Source organism: Amblyomma maculatum, chromosome 4 (genome assembly GCF_055883805.1).
Source record: "Amblyomma maculatum isolate TAMU_Amacu chromosome 4, ASM5588380v1, whole genome shotgun sequence".
Taxonomy (NCBI): Eukaryota; Metazoa; Arthropoda; class Arachnida; order Ixodida; family Ixodidae; genus Amblyomma; species Amblyomma maculatum.
Genome location: NC_139347.1, coordinates 138,118,415 through 138,136,084, shown reverse-complemented (window position 1 = coordinate 138,136,084; position 17,670 = coordinate 138,118,415). Strand labels below are relative to the sequence as shown.

At 45.4% G+C, this 17,670-nt stretch overlaps 1 protein-coding gene across 1 annotated transcript; it reads left to right on the top strand.

The window, feature by feature from the left end:
- Positions 1 to 12,602: 12,602 nt before the first annotated feature.
- LOC146192947 (uncharacterized) lies at positions 12,603 to 17,463 on the top strand. The gene has a single exon (XM_084602559.1). It carries the CDS (start codon positions 12,603 to 12,605, stop codon positions 13,788 to 13,790), a length of 1,188 nt encoding a protein of 395 aa, XP_084458685.1. The 3' UTR covers positions 13,791 to 17,463.
- Positions 17,464 to 17,670: the final 207 nt, after the last annotated feature.

Sequence of the window (17,670 nt, the reverse complement as noted above, 5' to 3'; positions counted from 1 at the left end):
GACTTGGCTACTACAAAGAACGATGAAAAGTCGCATGGAATTAAAAACACAAGTCACTTTCTTACAGGTTTCTTGTGATAGAATGGATAAGGTGACATGAGCTTGTCCAAGACTGGCAGCCATTCCGGGGGTTCGGATTGCCCTCCGAAAACATCACGCGTGTACATTACACTTTCAACAAAGTATTGATGGGCTGGGTGTACGACAACATGCTCATGGCGAACATCCATCCGCGTTCTCCATATGCTGTGCATACACAAGACCATCAATAAATCACTGGGCACTTCTCCTGGCTGGGCGCATGGAAGGTAGCGTATGCCAAACGGCGTTATTGGTAAGTCCTTTTTAATAGTGCGCTGTAGCACGTCCCACAAAAAAACCGCATCGTGACAATCAAGGAAAATATGCTCTATGGTTTCCAGCTTTTTGCAAATTAAACAGTCAGTAGACCAAGGCACGAAAAGGCCTTTGCTTTCCAGCCAGGGCTTCACCGGAAGAGTGCCGGTATGCAATTGAAAAAAGAAGGATTTAGCGGACGATCTGATGGGCATTCTTTTCACTCTCTGCAACACGTCCCGCTCCGGACCCAAAGCATATAGAGCGCGATAAAGAGGCACAGGTAGAAAGGTTTCCAATAAATCTTTGTACAGCCGTTTTCGCGTAATAGTACACATATACTCATTTGAAAATCTCGCCTTCACAATTTGGAAGGACGCGACAACTTCGCGAAGAAAAGCACTTAGAGCCGTTGTCCCTGTAGACATAGTCGAAACTACATATTCCGGCAGTGAATCACGCAATCGCACTTGGATTACCGTTCTAAGAAAAACATCGCTTTGTTCGCGCAAAAAAAAGAACGTTGTTACAATCTGCTTTAAGTATAAATGTGACAAGCCCAGTCCACCGTTATGCACCGTATGAAACAAATTACATCGACTGGTACGCTCCCATGTTGAAGCCCACACAAACGTGGCAAATACCCTATGCAGTTTTTGAACAGAGATTCTTGACATAGATAACACTTGCAGCATGTAAAAAAGTTTTGCAACTAGGAACATATTGCAAACGGTAGCTCTTGCGAACATAGAAAAGTTATGTCCTCCCCATTTGTTTGTTTGGGTTTTCACTTGCTCAACTTTACCGGCCCAACATTCCTTACTTTCACGGTAATGCTTTAGTGGCACACCAAGGTAATTTCCTGGCGTTATTGTCCATTGCATACTGGAGAACAGTTCAGGCGCGTATTGCCAGTTTCCGTGCCAGAATCCTAAACACTTTGCCCAACTAATTTCACTTCCACTTGCAGTGCAAAAAGCAGTGGCTTCTTTTACAACTTCTTGCACGCTCTCATGGTCTGTACAAAAAACCGCAATATCGTCCGCGTATGCCAAAACCCGAACTTCACTTTGAAAAAATCTATAACCGCGTATGTTTGGCCTTGTAAGCAATCTTAAACAGAAAGGCTCCAGATAAAGCGCAAACAAAAGGGGAGACAGAGGACAGCCCTGCCTTACTGACGACTGGACAGGTATACGATCGGTTAAATGCTTATTCACGACCAGTCTCGCTGAACAGCACTCGTAAACCATTTTCACGCCATTTGTGATCACGGAACCAGCATTGACATACTCTAAAACAGAGAACAAAATTTCATGTACCACTTTGTCAAATGCTTTGTGGAGGTCTAATTGCATCATGGCTACGTGGTCATGCATCGCGTCACAACATTCGAGAACACTCCTTGCTGCGTGTATATTAGTAAAAATGGTCCTTCCTTTTATACCGCATGTCTGATGTGGGCCTACAAGAGAAGTAATTACGCGTTGGAGTCGTCGCCCTAATACTTTCATGTAAATTTTATAGTCAACATTCGTTAGACTTATAGGACGGTAAGACGCTACAGACTGAAGCTTAACTGGGTCATCTGTTTTCGGGATTAGTGCAACGTGTGACATTCGAAAAGACGGAGGAGGTACGTTCTTTTCGTAGCATTCACTAATAACTCTTTCCAGTAAAACAGCCATTTCTGTTGGAAAGGCCTTGTATATGGCAGCACCAAGACCATCTGGTCCGGGTGACTTATTGGAATTTAATTCCCCGATAACGGCCTCAATTTCCTCGGAAGTAATACTTGCTTCAAGTGTCTGCGCAACTTCGTCTTCCACTCTTGGCATCAGCGACAGAAAGTCTTTTCTGAAGCGTTCAATGTCCGGTGTTTTGAGGCTAAACAACTCCCTGTAAAATTCTACAAACGCCCGTTCAATCGTTTTCTTTTCCGAGGTAACTACGTTCTGATAGCAGATTTCTTTTATCTCTTTTGACACTGCGTACCGTTTTTCATCACTAAGTGCCCTTTTCGTGGGCGTCTCTCCGAGCCACAATTTTTCGCTGCGTGCCCTTATCACCGCACCGCGATACTTCTCTTCGTCTATCACCTCAAGTTTGGTTTTTATCTTTTTTATATCTTGGGCGAACAAGCCAGGCTTAACGCTCTCCATGCTAAGCATGTATTCAAGTGTGCTACGAAGTTCTTTTTCTTGTTCTCTTTCTTTACGTCGGAGAGTGCATGCTCGGTCAATTGCAGCTATGTTTATATCGCACTTAAACTGCTCCCATGCTTGTATAAAATTAGAGTCATTTTGCAACAGATGCGTAATATACTCTTTCACTTTAGTGATAAACTCTTCATCCCGTAGCAGCTTTTCATTAAATTTCCATAGCTCCCAATTGAACTTTGTTGTCTTACTTTTCATGCCTAGAGTAATCATTACGAGGGAGTGGTCACTAAAGCTCATGGGAAGTGTTTGATATTCCGAGCACAGGGGCACACAATCAATAGGAACATATATTCGGTCCAACCTTGCATGACAGCTACCTTGAAAGTGCGTGAACATTGCTTGGCCTTCATGCGTCAGTATACAGCCAGCATCTTCAAGCTCTGCCTCATTAACAATGTCAATAAGTAACTCGGCGCTCTTGTCACGAAGGACACGGTCTGTTGTTCTATCTTCCGGTCTACAGACACAGTTGAAGTCTCCAAGCAGGAGAACACGCCTCTCATGTATTAGGAAGGATTTCATATAGTGAAAAAACTCTTCGCGCTCAGACGTTCTAGTAGGCGCATAAACACAGATCACTCTCCAGTCCAATCCAGAAAAACTGAAATCACATATCAAAAGCCGACCACTCTCACACGAGAACACAGACTGTACGCACTCTATGCAATTTCGAATGAAAATGACACATCCCCCCGATCTTCCAACCGCATGACAAACGCAAACACTATATCTAGAACGATATATTTCAGCCATTTTATCTGTTTGTTGTTCGCTTTCCATTTTGCTCTCTTGAACTGCTAGCACATCAATTTCATTTTCCAGCAGAAGGCGGTTCAGCTGCTGTTGTCTCCGACGCGTTGACAGCCCTCTTACATTTAGCGTGGCTACGCGCAAGCTAGTTGATAAATTGGTCGCCATCTCAAGAAATTATAAATCGCGAAACATTTCACTCACATCTCTTCTGCAGACAGACAGCATTGCGGTTCAACTGTTGCATGGGTTAACCATCCTTCCGTTTTGGCGAGTCTGTCCATTGTTCCAAGCGCTCCTCCCGATCATGGACCGGGCACCACTGAACTACTAACACTTTTTTTGTCTTTATTACCGACTTGGCAACTACAAAGAACGATGAAAAGTCGCATGGAATTAAAAACACAAGTCACTTTCTTACAGGTTTCTTATGATAAAATGGATTAGGTGACATGAGCTTGTCCAAAACTGGCAGCCAATCCGGGGGTTCAGATTGCCCTCCGAAAACATCACGCGTGTACATTACACTTTCAACAAAGTATTGATGGGCTGGGTGTACGACAACATGCTCATGGCGAACATCCATCCGCGTTCTCCATATGCTGTGCATACACAAGACCATTAATAAATCACTGGGAACTTCTCCTGGCTGGACGCATGGAAGGCAGCGTATGCCAAACGGCGTTATTGGTAAGTACTTTTTAATAGTACGCTGTAGCACGTCCCACAAAAAAACCGCATCGTGACAATCAAGGAAAATATGCTCTATGGTTTCCAGCTTTTTGCAAATTAAACAGTCAGCAGACCAAGGCACGAAAAGGCCTTTGCTTTCCAGCCATGGCTTCACCGGAAGAGTGCCGGTATGCAATTGAAAAAAGAAAGATTTAGCGGACGATCTGATGGGCATTCTTTTCACTCTTTTCAACACGTCCCGCTCCGGACCCAAAGCACATACAGCGCGATAAAGAGGCACAGGTAAAAAGGTTTCCAATAAATCTTTGTACAGCCGCTTTCGCGTAACAGTACACATATACTCATTTGAAAATCTCGCCTTCACTATTTGGAAAGACGCGACAACTTCGCGAAGAAAAGCACTTAGAGCCATTGTCCCTGTAGACATAGTCGAAACTACATATTCCGGCAGTGAATCACGCAATCGCACTTGGATTACCGTTCTAAGAAAAACATCGCTTTGTTCGCGCAAAAAAAAAGAACCTTGTTACGTGGCAAATACCCTATGCAGTTTTTGAACAGAGATTCTTGACATAGATAACACTTGCAGCATGTAAAAAATTTTTGCAACTAGGAACATATTGCAAACGGTACCTCTTGCGAACATAGAAAAGTTATGTCCTCCCCATTTGTTTGTTTGGGTTTTCACTTGCTCAACTTCACCGGCCCAACATTCCTTGCTTTCACGGTAATGCTTTAGTGGCACACCAAGGTAATTGCCAGGCGTTGTTGTCCATTGCATACTGGAGAACAGTTCAGGCGCGTATTGCCAGTTTCCGTGCCAAAATCCTAAGCACTTTGCCCAACTAATTTCACTTCCACTTGCAGTGCAAAAAGCAGTGGCTTCTTTTACAACTTCTTGCACGCTCTCATGGTCAGTACAAAAAGCCGCAATATCGTCCGCGTATGCCAAAACCCGAACTTCACTTTGAAAAAATCTATAACCGCGTAAGTTTGGCCTTGTAAGCAATCTTAGACAGAAAGGCTCCAGATAAAGCGCAAACAAAAGGGGAGACAAAGGACAGCCCTGCCTTACGGACGACAGAACAGGTATACGATCAGTTAACTGCTTATTTACGACCAGTCTCGCTGAACAGCACTCGTAAACCATTTTCACGCCCTTTGTAATCACGGAACCAGCATTGAAATACGCATCTTCCTTCCTGATCTGCATTTTCCACTTACGGTATACTTCCACACTCTGTTTCTTTTCCATCAAATTTATCCAATTTTTACCTTCTGTGGTTTTCACCTGTTCTTAATGCTCTTTATTTCTCCGTCCTTGTGACTAGCATACTTACTAGTTAGTTTCCAAAACAGAGAACAAAATTTCATGTACCACTTTATCAAATGCTTTGTGGAGGTCTAATTGCATCATGGCTACGTGGTCATGCATCGCGTCACAACGTTCGAGTACACTCCTTGCTGCGTGTATGTTAGTAAAAATGGTCCTTCCTTTTATACCGCATGTCTGATGTGGGCCTACAAGAGAAGTAATTACACTTTGGAGTCGTCGCCCTAATACTTTCATGTAAATTTTATAGTCAACATTCGTTAGACTTATTGGACGGTAAGACGCTACAGACTGAAGCTTAACATGGTCATCTGTTTTCGGGATTAGTACAATGTGTGACATTCGAAAAGACGGAGGAGGTACGTTCTTTTCGTAGCATTCACTAATAACTCTTTCCAGTAAAACAGCCATTTCAGTTGGAAAGGCCTTGTATATGGCAGCACCAAGACCATCTGGTCCGGGTGACTTATTGGAATTTAATTCCCCGATAGCGGCCTCAATTTCCTCGGAAGTAATACTTGCTTCAAGTGTCTGCGGCACTTCGTCTTCTACTCTTGGCATCAGAGACAGAAAGTCTTTTCTGAAGCGTTCAATGTCCGGTGTTTTCAGGCTAAGCAATTAGCTGTAAAATTCTACAAACGCCCGTTCAATCGTTTTTTTTTCCGAGGTAACTACGTTCTGATAGCAGATTTCTTTTATCTCTTTTGACACTGTGTACCTTTTTTCATCACTAAGTGCCTTTTCCGTGGGCGTCTCTCCGAGCCACAATTTCTCGCTGCGTGCCCTTATCACCGCACCGCGATACTTCTCGTCGTCTATCACCTCAAGTTTGGTTTTTATCTTTTTTATATCTTGGGCGAACAAGCCAGGCTTAACGCTCCGCATGCTAAGCATGTATTCAAGTGTGGTACGAAGTTCTTTTTTGTTCTCTTTCTTTACGTCGAAGAGTGCATGCTCGATGAATAGCAGCTATCTTTATATCGCACTTAAACTGCTCCCATGCTTGTATAAAATTAGAGTCATTTTGTAACATATGCGTAATATATTCTTTCACATTAGTGGTAAACTCTTCATCCAGCAGCAGTTTTTCATTAAATTTCCATAGCTCCCAACTGAACTTTGTTGCCTTGCTTTTCATACCTACAGTAATCATTACGAGGGAGTGGTCACTAAAGCTTAAGGGAAGTGTTTGATATTCCGAGCACAAGGGTACACAATCAATGGGAACATATATTCGGTCCAACCTTGCATGACAGCTACCTTGAAAGTGCGTGAACTTTGCTTGGCCTTCATGCGTCAGTATACAGCTGGCATCTTCAAGCTCTGCCTCATTAACAATGTCAATAAGTAACTCTGCACTCTTGTCACGAAGGACACGGTTTGTTGTTCTATCTTCCGGTCTACAGACACAGTTGAAGTCTCCAAGCAGGGGAACACGCCTCTCATGTATTAGGAAGGATTCCATATAGTGAAAAAACTCTTCCCGCTCAAACGTTCTAGTCGGCGCATAAACGCAGATCACTCTCCAGTCCAATCCAGAAAAACTTAAATCACATATCAATAGCCGACCACTCTCACACGAGAACACAGACTGCACACACTCTATGCAATTTCGAATGAAAATGACACATCCCCCCGATCTTCCAACCTCATGACAAACGCAAACACTATATCTATAACGATATATTTTAGCCATTTTCTCTGTCTGTTGTTCGCTTTCTATTTTGCTCTCTTGAACTGCTAGCACATCAATTTCATTTTCCAGCAGAAGGCGGTTCAGTTACTGTTGTCTCCAATGCGTTGACAGCCATTTCACATTTAGCGTGGCTACGCGCAAGCTAGTGGATAAATTGGTCGCCGTCTCAAGCGGCCCAGTAGGGCCGCGGTAACAGGTCTTTTGTCGCTGTTTCTTCAGCAGGGTGTGATTACCAGGTAGTTTTACCGAGTTTGCCTACAGGGCGCTTTGTTTTAACACAGGTTTTTTGCACTGCTATATCAGGGACTGCCTTTACCGGGTAGAAGATTTCCGCCATGCGCTCGCGGAATTAAGGCTCTTACCGGAAGTCATCGCCGTCGGAGCCTGCAGGATGAGCCATGTTTGGGCGGTTACCTTCAAGGATGAAGACGCCGTGAAGAAAATTGTCAGTTCTGGTGAGCTGGTAGTGAAAAAGTGTCGGCGTCTTGTCATCGATCCAGCTAACCAGGATGTACGCATGAAAGTACACTGGCTTTTACACAGTGTACCGGACGAAGACGTGAAGCTCAGCTTTGCGGCATATGGCAAGGTCACCGACGTCGCCCGCGAGCGGTGGCGCCTGCAGGGCATGGTGGACAAAAAGTCTACCAGAGGGCAAGTGACCCTGAATCTGAAGTCGGGTGTAAAGCTCGACGACATCCCCCACCAGGTGAGCGTCGCCGGCGAGCTGGCCCTTGTGGTCGTGTCAGGGAGAGCTCCGCTCTGCCTACGCTGTCGCGGCACCGGCCACATTCGCCGAGAGCGCCGTATACCAAGGTGTGGTGCCTGTCGACGGTTCAGTCACGAGGAGGGCCATTGCGAGCGGACCTACGCAAAAGTGACAGGGCCCGTGAACGCTCAGGACGCATCCGCCTTGTTCATAGACGAGGCGGATATGAAAGAGATATCTTCCGCTGCGACTGAGAACGCTGCGGGTGAGAGGGAGACTGCCTTGGGGGTGCCGCCTCAGGAGAAAACTGTGGTTGAGGCGGTTGTCACCACACGTGAACCGGCGCCTCACCAGGACGTCGGGCCCAAGTCGAAGGGCGAGGCGAAATCTTCAGTCGACACGGAAGCTCCTTGCATTCCTCCAGACTCTGAGGGCATGGATATTCTTTCCGGTGCGGCTACCTTGGTGGCCGGAAAACGCCCCCACGACGCCGTTGACAGCGGGACGCTTCAACAGGACCACAGCGGGGGAGACGGACCGCCGCCCAAAAGTCCAGGTTTGAGGCGGTCTACCCTGAAGCCGTGGCCGAACATTTCGGTCGATTCAAGGCAGGCGGGGAACCGCCTTCATAGTTCGTTGTGCAAAGTGTCATTTTGGGCTGAGGGTATTAGGGTGTGGCGCGAGGGCAGACACCATTTTATAAGGCATTTTTTTTTCTTTTCGATATGGCGATCACAATAAGTGAAGCACTGCGTGTAGCATCTATTAACGTGAGAGGCCTTGGAGGAAGAAGGTGGCAGTGTCAGCTCAGTCGCCTTCTTCTTGATAACGACCTACATGTAGCCGCCGTGCAAGAATCGAAAATTGAGAGTCAAGTTACTATAGACCGAATGGTGTCCGCTTTCCGTACGCATTTTGATGCATGTGTCTGCCATTCTGTAGGTGCCTGTCAGAAAGTGGTTATACTGCTGGGCGACTTTAACTATGTGTGCAATGTTGACGACCGCGCAAAATGTTCGCGTGTTCTTGACAAGAGTGTAGAATTATTGAGCACGCTGGTGCATGATTATGACCTTGAAGACATTGGTAACGTTTTTGCCAGCGGTACTCGTCCGCAGTTTACCCACTTCCAGCGAGACAGCCACGCAAGGCTAGACAGATTGTATGTCTCTGCGGAATTGGTGCCCTGGTGTAGTGAGTACGAAGTAAAACTCGTCGCATATAGTGATCACTGCTTGGTAACTGCCACCTTTGGTAACACACATAACAAAACGAACCTTTATCTGGGACTTGTGGAAAATGAATGCGCAGCTTTTGGAGGATGAAGCTTTCGTTGACACAGTAAGGAAAGAACTGAAAAATGTGACTACAGGCGAGTCAGTAAGCTACGATATTCGTTGGGAAGAGTTTAAGCAGAAAGTAAAAACAAGGGCTATTGAAAGAAGTAGAGTCATCTGACGCGAGCAGACAGAAGCAGAAACAAAGCTTCGCCATCAACTGAAGTTTTTTGTTAGCATGGAGAATGCCGAACCTGGTCTGTATGTTAACGAAATAAAGGAAGTGAAAACTGAGCTTGAAGGGATAGATACGGAAAAATACAAGGCAGCAGTAGTGAGATCAAGGTCAGAGAAGCTTTGGGCGGATGAAATGCCAACCAAATGCGCTCTTTCAGACGAAAAGAGATACGCATGTCAAAAGGAAATCCGCCAGCTAGCTATAGGTGACAACATTACGTCGGACAGAAATGAAATTAAGCAAGTGATTACCGAGCACTTTAAAGATATTCTAAGTCATCCACGAGACCTTAAAGATGGGTTCCAAAAAGAATTCCTCCCACTGATGCCAAAGTTTGACGAAGAAGTTAAGACACAACTAGAGCAATCAATTACACCAAGTGAGATAGAATGTGCAATAAATGACCTAGCTACCGGGAAAGCACCTGGGCCTGATGGCTTAGGGGTCATTTTCTATAAAACGTTCTGCTCTGAGCTAGGCCAATTTCTTTATGATGTCATTAACGAAGCGTATGACCGGAAAATACTGCCTTTGTCCTTCACAACTTCACATATTGTGCTAATCCCAAAAAGCGATGATGCTCAGAAACGTTTGTTGCCAGGGTCATATCTCCCAATAACTCTTGCTAATGTCGATTATAAAATATTCACCAAAGTTCTTTCAAGGCGACTGCAAGGTGTTATTAAAACGTTGGTTGGGTCATACCAGACTTGTGGCATTAGAGGGCGCAGTATCACGACAAATGTTCGCGTGGCTCGAAGCGTGCTCGAGTGTTGTGACGCGCTTGGCGGTCACGTCGCGATGATACAACTTGACCTTGCAAAAGCCTTCGATCGTGTCTCGCACAAAGCATTGCTCTGCATACTTGAACACACGAACGTGGGCAGTGTCATGACATAAGGTGTCAAGATGGCTTACAAAAAATGCACAACGCGAATGATTGTTAATGGCGAGCTCACTGATAGCTTGTGCGTGCTGTCGTCGGTGAGACAGGGATGCCCGCTATCACCACTGCTGTTTGCTGCTTATCTTGAACCACTCTGTTTGGCCATTGAACATAATGCGTGTATTAGAGGATATAGGTTGCAGGAAGCAGAAGTTAAACGTCTGGCGTATACGGATGACATCGCGGTGTTTTGCGCAGACAAAGCGAGTATTACAGAGACAACTAATGTGGTCGAGAAGTTTTGTGATACGACTGGAGCCCAGCTAAACGGAATAAGTGTCGCGGTTTCTGGCACGGTGATTGGGTAGACACACCAGAAACGTTTAGCTGGTTGACCTGGTCAACCTTACGAACACAGTACCTAGGGGTGCCTCTCGGAAATTACCACGAGCCCAATCCTTACTGGGCAGACCAGGCATTGAGAGCAAAGGAAAAGGCTGACGGGTGGCAAGGCAAGCAACTTTCCATGTTTTGAAGAGCCACTGTTTGCAACCTCTTTCTGGTATCAAAAATTTGGTACGTCATGAATGTGCTGTGTGCTGCAAGGGCGAGCATTCAAAAGATACACCGAGTTTTTTTCTATTTTTATCTAGGCCTCGACTTGGGAGCGGTCCAGTCGAACGAATATGTTTTTGCCTGCCAAGAAAGGTAGCCTTGGTTTAACTCACTTGATTTTGCGACAAATCGTGTCACGCTTTCTTTTTTTTTTACGCGATCAAAATGATACCTTTCTCCGAACAGTTATGCAAGTAAGGCTGGGTAGTTTTCGCCCTGGATACATCGTTTCGACTGTTCAGAATATGTGCGGAGGTGTTTCTGGGTACCTTCGTGAAGTAGTTATGTCGTACAGGCTTTTGAATGTACGTTTTTCCCTGCAGTACCTGTCCACTGTCACAAGGAAAACACTCTACAGGGACCTTGTAGACGCCATGTTTCCTGTACCTTTGTACCGTTCCACACATCGCGGAGGCCTCGGACAGGACGTCCTAAAAGGAGTGAAGAAAATGGCTATACTACCATCAGTCAAGTCGTTTTTTTTTCAAGCTCTGCACCAATACCCTCCCAGTTAAGAAGTGGCTTATAGATAAAGGATTCTTCATTCGCTGGAACACCGACTGCTTTTTATGCAAGAATCCGGATACAATAAAACACGTATCCCTAAACTGCTGGGACCTGACCTTTTTTGGGATGTCTTTCAAAGAACTTAAAAAAAAAACAGTTACCCCTGCATCCACACGGCATCCATTGTTTGCCTGTGAAGAACTCAGAGGAAATACCGTATTGCCTGATTATGCTCCTGTACCTCCACGCTCTGTGGAAAACTCGAATGCAGTTTGAACACGCGGATTTGGTTGTTCTCCCGGTTCGCGAACATTGCATTGTGGAATGCCCTATCGCGAGAAGTCGCCAGTATGACCCCGGTCGAATCCTTTGCGTCTGCCGTGCACTCTTTGCAATGAAGTGCGTTAATTTTAGAGTGTCCAGTCTCCTGTTTTTTTTTTTCGTTTGCAGATGTGTGTGTGTGTTTTTGTTCTTTTTAATGTTAGTTTTTTTGTAAATTTGTATAAGCTGCTCTTCCCCACATAATAATCTGTATTGCAAGCCATTTCCTTATGTTTTCTTGTCACTAACATTCTTGTTTACCTTGATTTGTAGTGCCGACTTTGACTTGTCTTTTCTGTACTTACTCACTCCTGCTTGGACTGCCAAAAGGCAGTTGGCAGTATTAGATAAATAAATAAATAAATAAATAAATAAATAAATAAATAAATAAATAAATAAATAAATAAATAAATAAATAAATAAATTGAGGGTGTTGTGCGTGTAAGAAATGTGTACAGCGCACTGTCTGATTCACCACAATGGTTATATGCACTTGATGAACTGATGTCACTCAAAAAATTTTAAAGTCGTGTTAGGCAAAGCGTGGAAGCATGTTTTATCTCTTGTAACCTCTTGGTTTGAACGTCTAAATCGGCTATAAAAAATTCAGTGGTAGAATACTCGCCTGCTACGTGGGTGACCCGAGTTCGATTCCTGGCTGACGCAGTGACTTTTTATTTGCTTCAGTTTCCTAGTGTGGTGCGTGTACATGACTGCATTGTTTTATTTGACTCTGAAAGCACTCGATCATCCACTCCGCTGTCTCTCATATCTCTGTGTCAGCACTGTTTTAGTGCGCGCCGTTGCATTTACGCAACTAAAGCGCGTCAGTGGTTGAGTGAACCTTTGGTGGTTCTAAAGGAATAAGCCCTTGGCAGGCTAATTATATCAATGTCTTGCGTGTGTTCGTACTTTAGTTTTGGGGAATTCTGATGTCATGCAAAAGTAAGCAAATGAACAAAAAAAAAAAAGCGTCGGTGGTGCCACTTCCGGCCACCGAGCGTGACGGACGTGTTATCATGTGCTCCGTTGGAGCGGCGTTAGCGGCTCAGCCGAGCCGCGGAAACAGGATTGCTGTTCATGATAACGAAGAATACGAAGTGATGCTGCCCCACCTACCTACAGGTCGTATCGTTTTGAACACAGTATTTTTGCACCGCGACGTTCGGGCGCGGCCGTATAGGGTCGAAGACTACAGGGATGCCCTTGCCCGTTTGGATTTGCTCCCTGAGGTTGTAGCCCTGCGAGCATTCCAAATGAATCACGTGTGGGTCGTTAAGTTTAGGAGTTCAGAAGCCATGCAGAAAGTGCTCGCGGCTGAAAGCATTTCCGTCAAGGAACGTCGGTGCATCGTTATCGACCCCAACAAGCAGGAAGTACGAGTCAAGGTGCACTGGGTTCTTCACAATGTGACTGACGAAGATGTGCGGGTGGCCTTCCGACCATATGGTGAAGTGACGGATACGTTGAAAGAGAAGTGGCGTGTTCAAGGCGTCACCGGAAAGGGGTCCACAACTAGAATGTTGAGCCTAAAACTGAACACAGGTGTCACAGCTGAAGACATTCCCCACCAAATCCGTATTGCAGGTGAGCCAGCTCTTTTAGTAGTCGCAGGGAGGCCCCTCCTTTGCCTGCGATGTCAAGGGAAAGGCCAAATTCGTCGCGACTGTCGAGTGCCTAGGTGCTCGCGTTGTCGGCGATTTGGACATGATGAGAGCCAGTGTGTTCCCACGTATGCCAACATGATGGGCCCGGCAAGGAACAGTGAGCTGGCGGAACATGTCATGGATGAGGTGGAGGCTGAGGAAGCGTCAAAGGAAGCAGGGGTTTTACCATCTGCTGCTGCAAAAGACCTGCAACCTTCAAGCGGTGATCGCATTGTGGCGACGACGGCCTCGCAGCGTGAACTGCCTCAACTCGAACAGGAGCACAAGAAAAATCAGGAGAAGGCGCCTACTGTCGAAATGGAGGATACCTCAAGGAACGAAGCAAGCACCCTACAAAATGTCAAAGACGCAACTATGGAAGACACCGCTGTTTCGGCCACAAAACGCTCTCATCTTCAAGCGGTACAAGGCGACCAGCTAAGTGACGGTGCAGCAGTGGAGGAGCCGCCCACCAAAGCGACACCAACGCGGCGAGCGCCATTTAAACCAAGGCCAACTATTCCGCCTGATAGAAGAACAGCAGAAGCGACGCCGAAATAGCGCTGCTTCTGTGGTAACTTTGTCCTTTTCAGATGCCGCAGCAACGTGCGCAACACACTTGACTACGCATGGAGGACGACCCAGAAGAAGCGCATCGAGCGCACAGCGTGGACACAAGTGTTAATCCGCTGAGCACGGAAACCGCTGCCGCGACATGGTGCCCCGAGGTGAGCACTGCACGATTTGTGTGTTCCTCCAGAGATAAAGGAATATTATTTCATATGCCATTGCGCATAGCGACGTTGAATGTCAGGGGGCTGGCAGCAATCAAGCGTCAGCGTCAAGTCAGCCGAATTTTTCTAGAAAATGATTTGGACATTATCGCTTTGCAAGAAAGCAAAATTGAGACTGAGGAACATACAGATCGAACGGTTGCCAATTTTCGGTCGCGATACAATTTGTGTATATGTCATGCTGTTGGAAGGTCGGGTGGTTGCGCCTTACTTTTGAGAAACAGTCTGAGCATTGTGGAGGAAAATGTCGTAGCATCCGAAGAAGGCCGGTTACTGGTTGTTGACTTTGTACTGTCTGGTAGTGCTTGGCGTGTTATATGTGTGTACGCACCGAACAATCAGACTGAGCGTGTTGCTTTTTTTGAGACGGGTGAAGTGTTCCTAAATTGCGCGAAAAGTGTTATTCTTATGGGTGACTTCAACTGTGTCTGCTTAACAGAAGATCGAGTACCCAAGTCCCCGATTCGCGATCAGAGCGCTCGGTTGCTGAACTCACTAATTCAAGACTATAATTTGGAAGATCTTGGCAGTGTACTGTCCCAAGGCTCACATCCCGGTTTTACGCATTTCCAACGCGGCAGTATTGCGAGAGCAGACAGAGTGTACGCCAGCTCTCAACTTGTCACAGCATGTGAAAAATACGATCTAAAGCACCTCTCGTTCAGCGATCACAGTCTTGTGATGGTTACGTTTGGTAATAAGCCCAAAAAGTCACGGTTTAGTTGGGACCTCTGGAAGCTTAGCGTAAAACTTCTAGAGGATGAAGAATTCATTGAGCGAATTAAAGAATAGATAGCTAAAATGCCCTCGACTAGCTCGTGGAGCTACGCAGCAAAGTGGGAGACATTTAGAAACGACGTCAAGGTGATCGCGATAGAACGAGGAACAATAGTTCATCAAAGATGTAGAAAAATGGAGAACGAATTGAAGTGCAATTTGGATTTCATAATGTGTATGGAAACAGCAGCGCCTGGCATGTACGTACACAAACAAAATTCGAGAAATAAAGAACCAGCTAGAAGCTCTGGAGACAGACAAGTACAGAGCGGCGGTGATAAGAGCGCGGGCCGAAAAGTTGTGGGCAGGTGAAGCACCGAACAAACGTGCGTTGAGCGATGAAAGGCGGTATGCAACGCAGAAAGAAATCCGGCAGATTCGGTACCACAATGAGATTACCAGCGACAAGAAGGAAATGAAGCAGGCCTTCGTGGAATATTATACAGAACTGGTAGGGAATAAAAGAACGAGGTGCGAACTGCGTGATGAATTTTTATCGCTAATGCCCAGATTAGATGAGCCCACTGTTGCTCGCCTAGAACAACCTATCAGCATTGGTGAAGTTGAAAGTGAAATTGACGAGCTAGTCCTTGGGAAGACGCCAGGGCCCGATGGCCTCAGGGCCGCTTTTTATAAGACTTTTCGAGATGAAATTAGCCCAGCTTTACATGCGGTGATCCCGGCAGCGTACAAGAAAAACAAATACCGTTGTCTTTTCGTACTGGTCACGTAGTGCTAATCCCCAAAACGGATGACCAAAGGAAACTGCAGTCGGTAGGATATTATCGCCCGATTACGCTGACTAATACCGACTACAAGATATTCATGAAGGTTCTGGTCAAGCGCCTGCAAAGTGTAATATTGCAACTCGTTGGACCGCACCAAACGTGCGGAGTAAAAGGGCGCAGTATATGCACAAATGTTCATGTTGCGCGTAGTATTCTGAAATTTTGTGATGACTTTGCTGGTCGAGTAGCAATGATCCAACTGGAACTAGCAAAGGCATTCGATCGGGTATCGCATGAAGTTCTGTACAGTGTGCTCGAACATGCAAATGTAGGATGTGTTATTCTTGATGGTCTAAAAAGGGTTTATGACAATTGCACCTTTCGAATCATTGTTAACAAAAGCTTAAGCGAAACTGTCCCCGTGCGGTCTTGAGTATGACAAGGTTGCCCTCTCTCTTCTTTACTTTTCGCTCTGTACCAGGAGCCATTTTGTCTTAAACTGATCAACTCCGAACTAATTAACGGTTTTCGTATTGAGTCGTCCCAGGTGAAAGATCTTGCCTATGCGGATGATATTGCGGTGTTTTTTAGCGACCGAAAAAGTGTTCAAGAAGCCATTTTCGTTGCCAAAAAATTTTGTGAACAGACAGGCGCTGAGAATAACTGGGACAAAAGTGTCGGCATCTGGCGCGGAAATTGGGAAATTGCGCTGAGGTCTTTTGCGAACCTCCAGTGGATTACCGTACCATCGAAGTACTTGAGAGTGCCACTGCAATATTATAAGAGGAGCGCCGATTACTGGAATGACGTGATGCCCGAAGTGAAGGAGAAAGCAGGGGCATCTCAAGGTAGAGAATTATCCATGTTTGCTAGGGCATCCGTGTGCAATATTTTCCTAATCTCCAAATTGTGGTGTGTTTTGCAGTTTCTTTCTATGTCACGTGTATATGTGCAAAAAGTGCACAAAGTGTTCGCTGTATTCATTTGGGCGTCCAACTGGGAAAGGACAAAACGAACCAATTTATTTCGACCAGTTCGAGATGGTGGTGTCGGTCTCTCACATTTGTTTGTTCGGCAATTCGTCTCCCGTTTTATGTTTTTCAGGGATCAAAGTGAGCCCTTCTTACGTTCAATGATGCAAGTGCGCCTAGCAAATGCCCTTCCAGATCTTATTGTGTCTACTGCAGGGTGGCCAATATGCGGGTTGAAGGGATATTTAAAGGAGATTGTTGACTCTGCCTATATACTGAAGGTTCGATTCTCGATATATTATCTAAGTCTGGTGAACAAGAAAAAATTGCACAGTGACTTAATAGATGTTATGATGCCAGTTTCCTTGTACCGAATGATAAACAATGGATGCCGACGGCAAGATGTTTTACAAAGAGTTAAAAAGATGCCGATCAAAGCAAGTACGAAGTCGTTCTTTTTCAAACTGCACACTAGTACACTTCCCGTTAAGACATGGCTAGCTGACAAAGGAATATTTGTACCCTGGACCATAAACTGTTTATTATGTAAAAAACCTGAAAACATCGAGCACGTGTTCATTGAATGCTGGGATCCGGTATTTTATTGGGATCTTCTGCAACGTACCATAAAGAAGGATTTGCCCATAACACCTATAGGAATACGCTATCTACCAACAGACAATGATCACACAGGTATTCTCTACGACATGATAATGCTGCTCGGCCGCCATAGTTTATGGAAGACACGAATGGCAGTCAGGAATGCAGATGTCAATGTGCTGTCGGTGAGAGAAAACTGTTGAAAGTCTGTTCTATGTAAGTGAAGTTTATCGGGCGCAGGTTGAGCCACCTTCATGGCTGAATGTATTGGATGAACTGATCCAGTTCAGGAAATTTTAACGTATCACTTCAGCCAAAGCAGGCTGAAGTGTTTTTTATTACAATGTATTTCCGTTGTCTTAATAAACAGGTAAACAAAAAAAAAAGAAAAAAGAAAGCGTCGGTGGTTCAGTGGTAGAATACTCGCCTGCCACGCGGGTGGCCGGGTGGGATTCCCGGCCGACGCAGTTGACTTTTTATTTGCTTCCAAGTGCACAACTGGTGCGTGCACACCATACTGATTAGTTTTATTTGACTCTTACGGCACTCGCTCATCCACTCCATTGTCTGT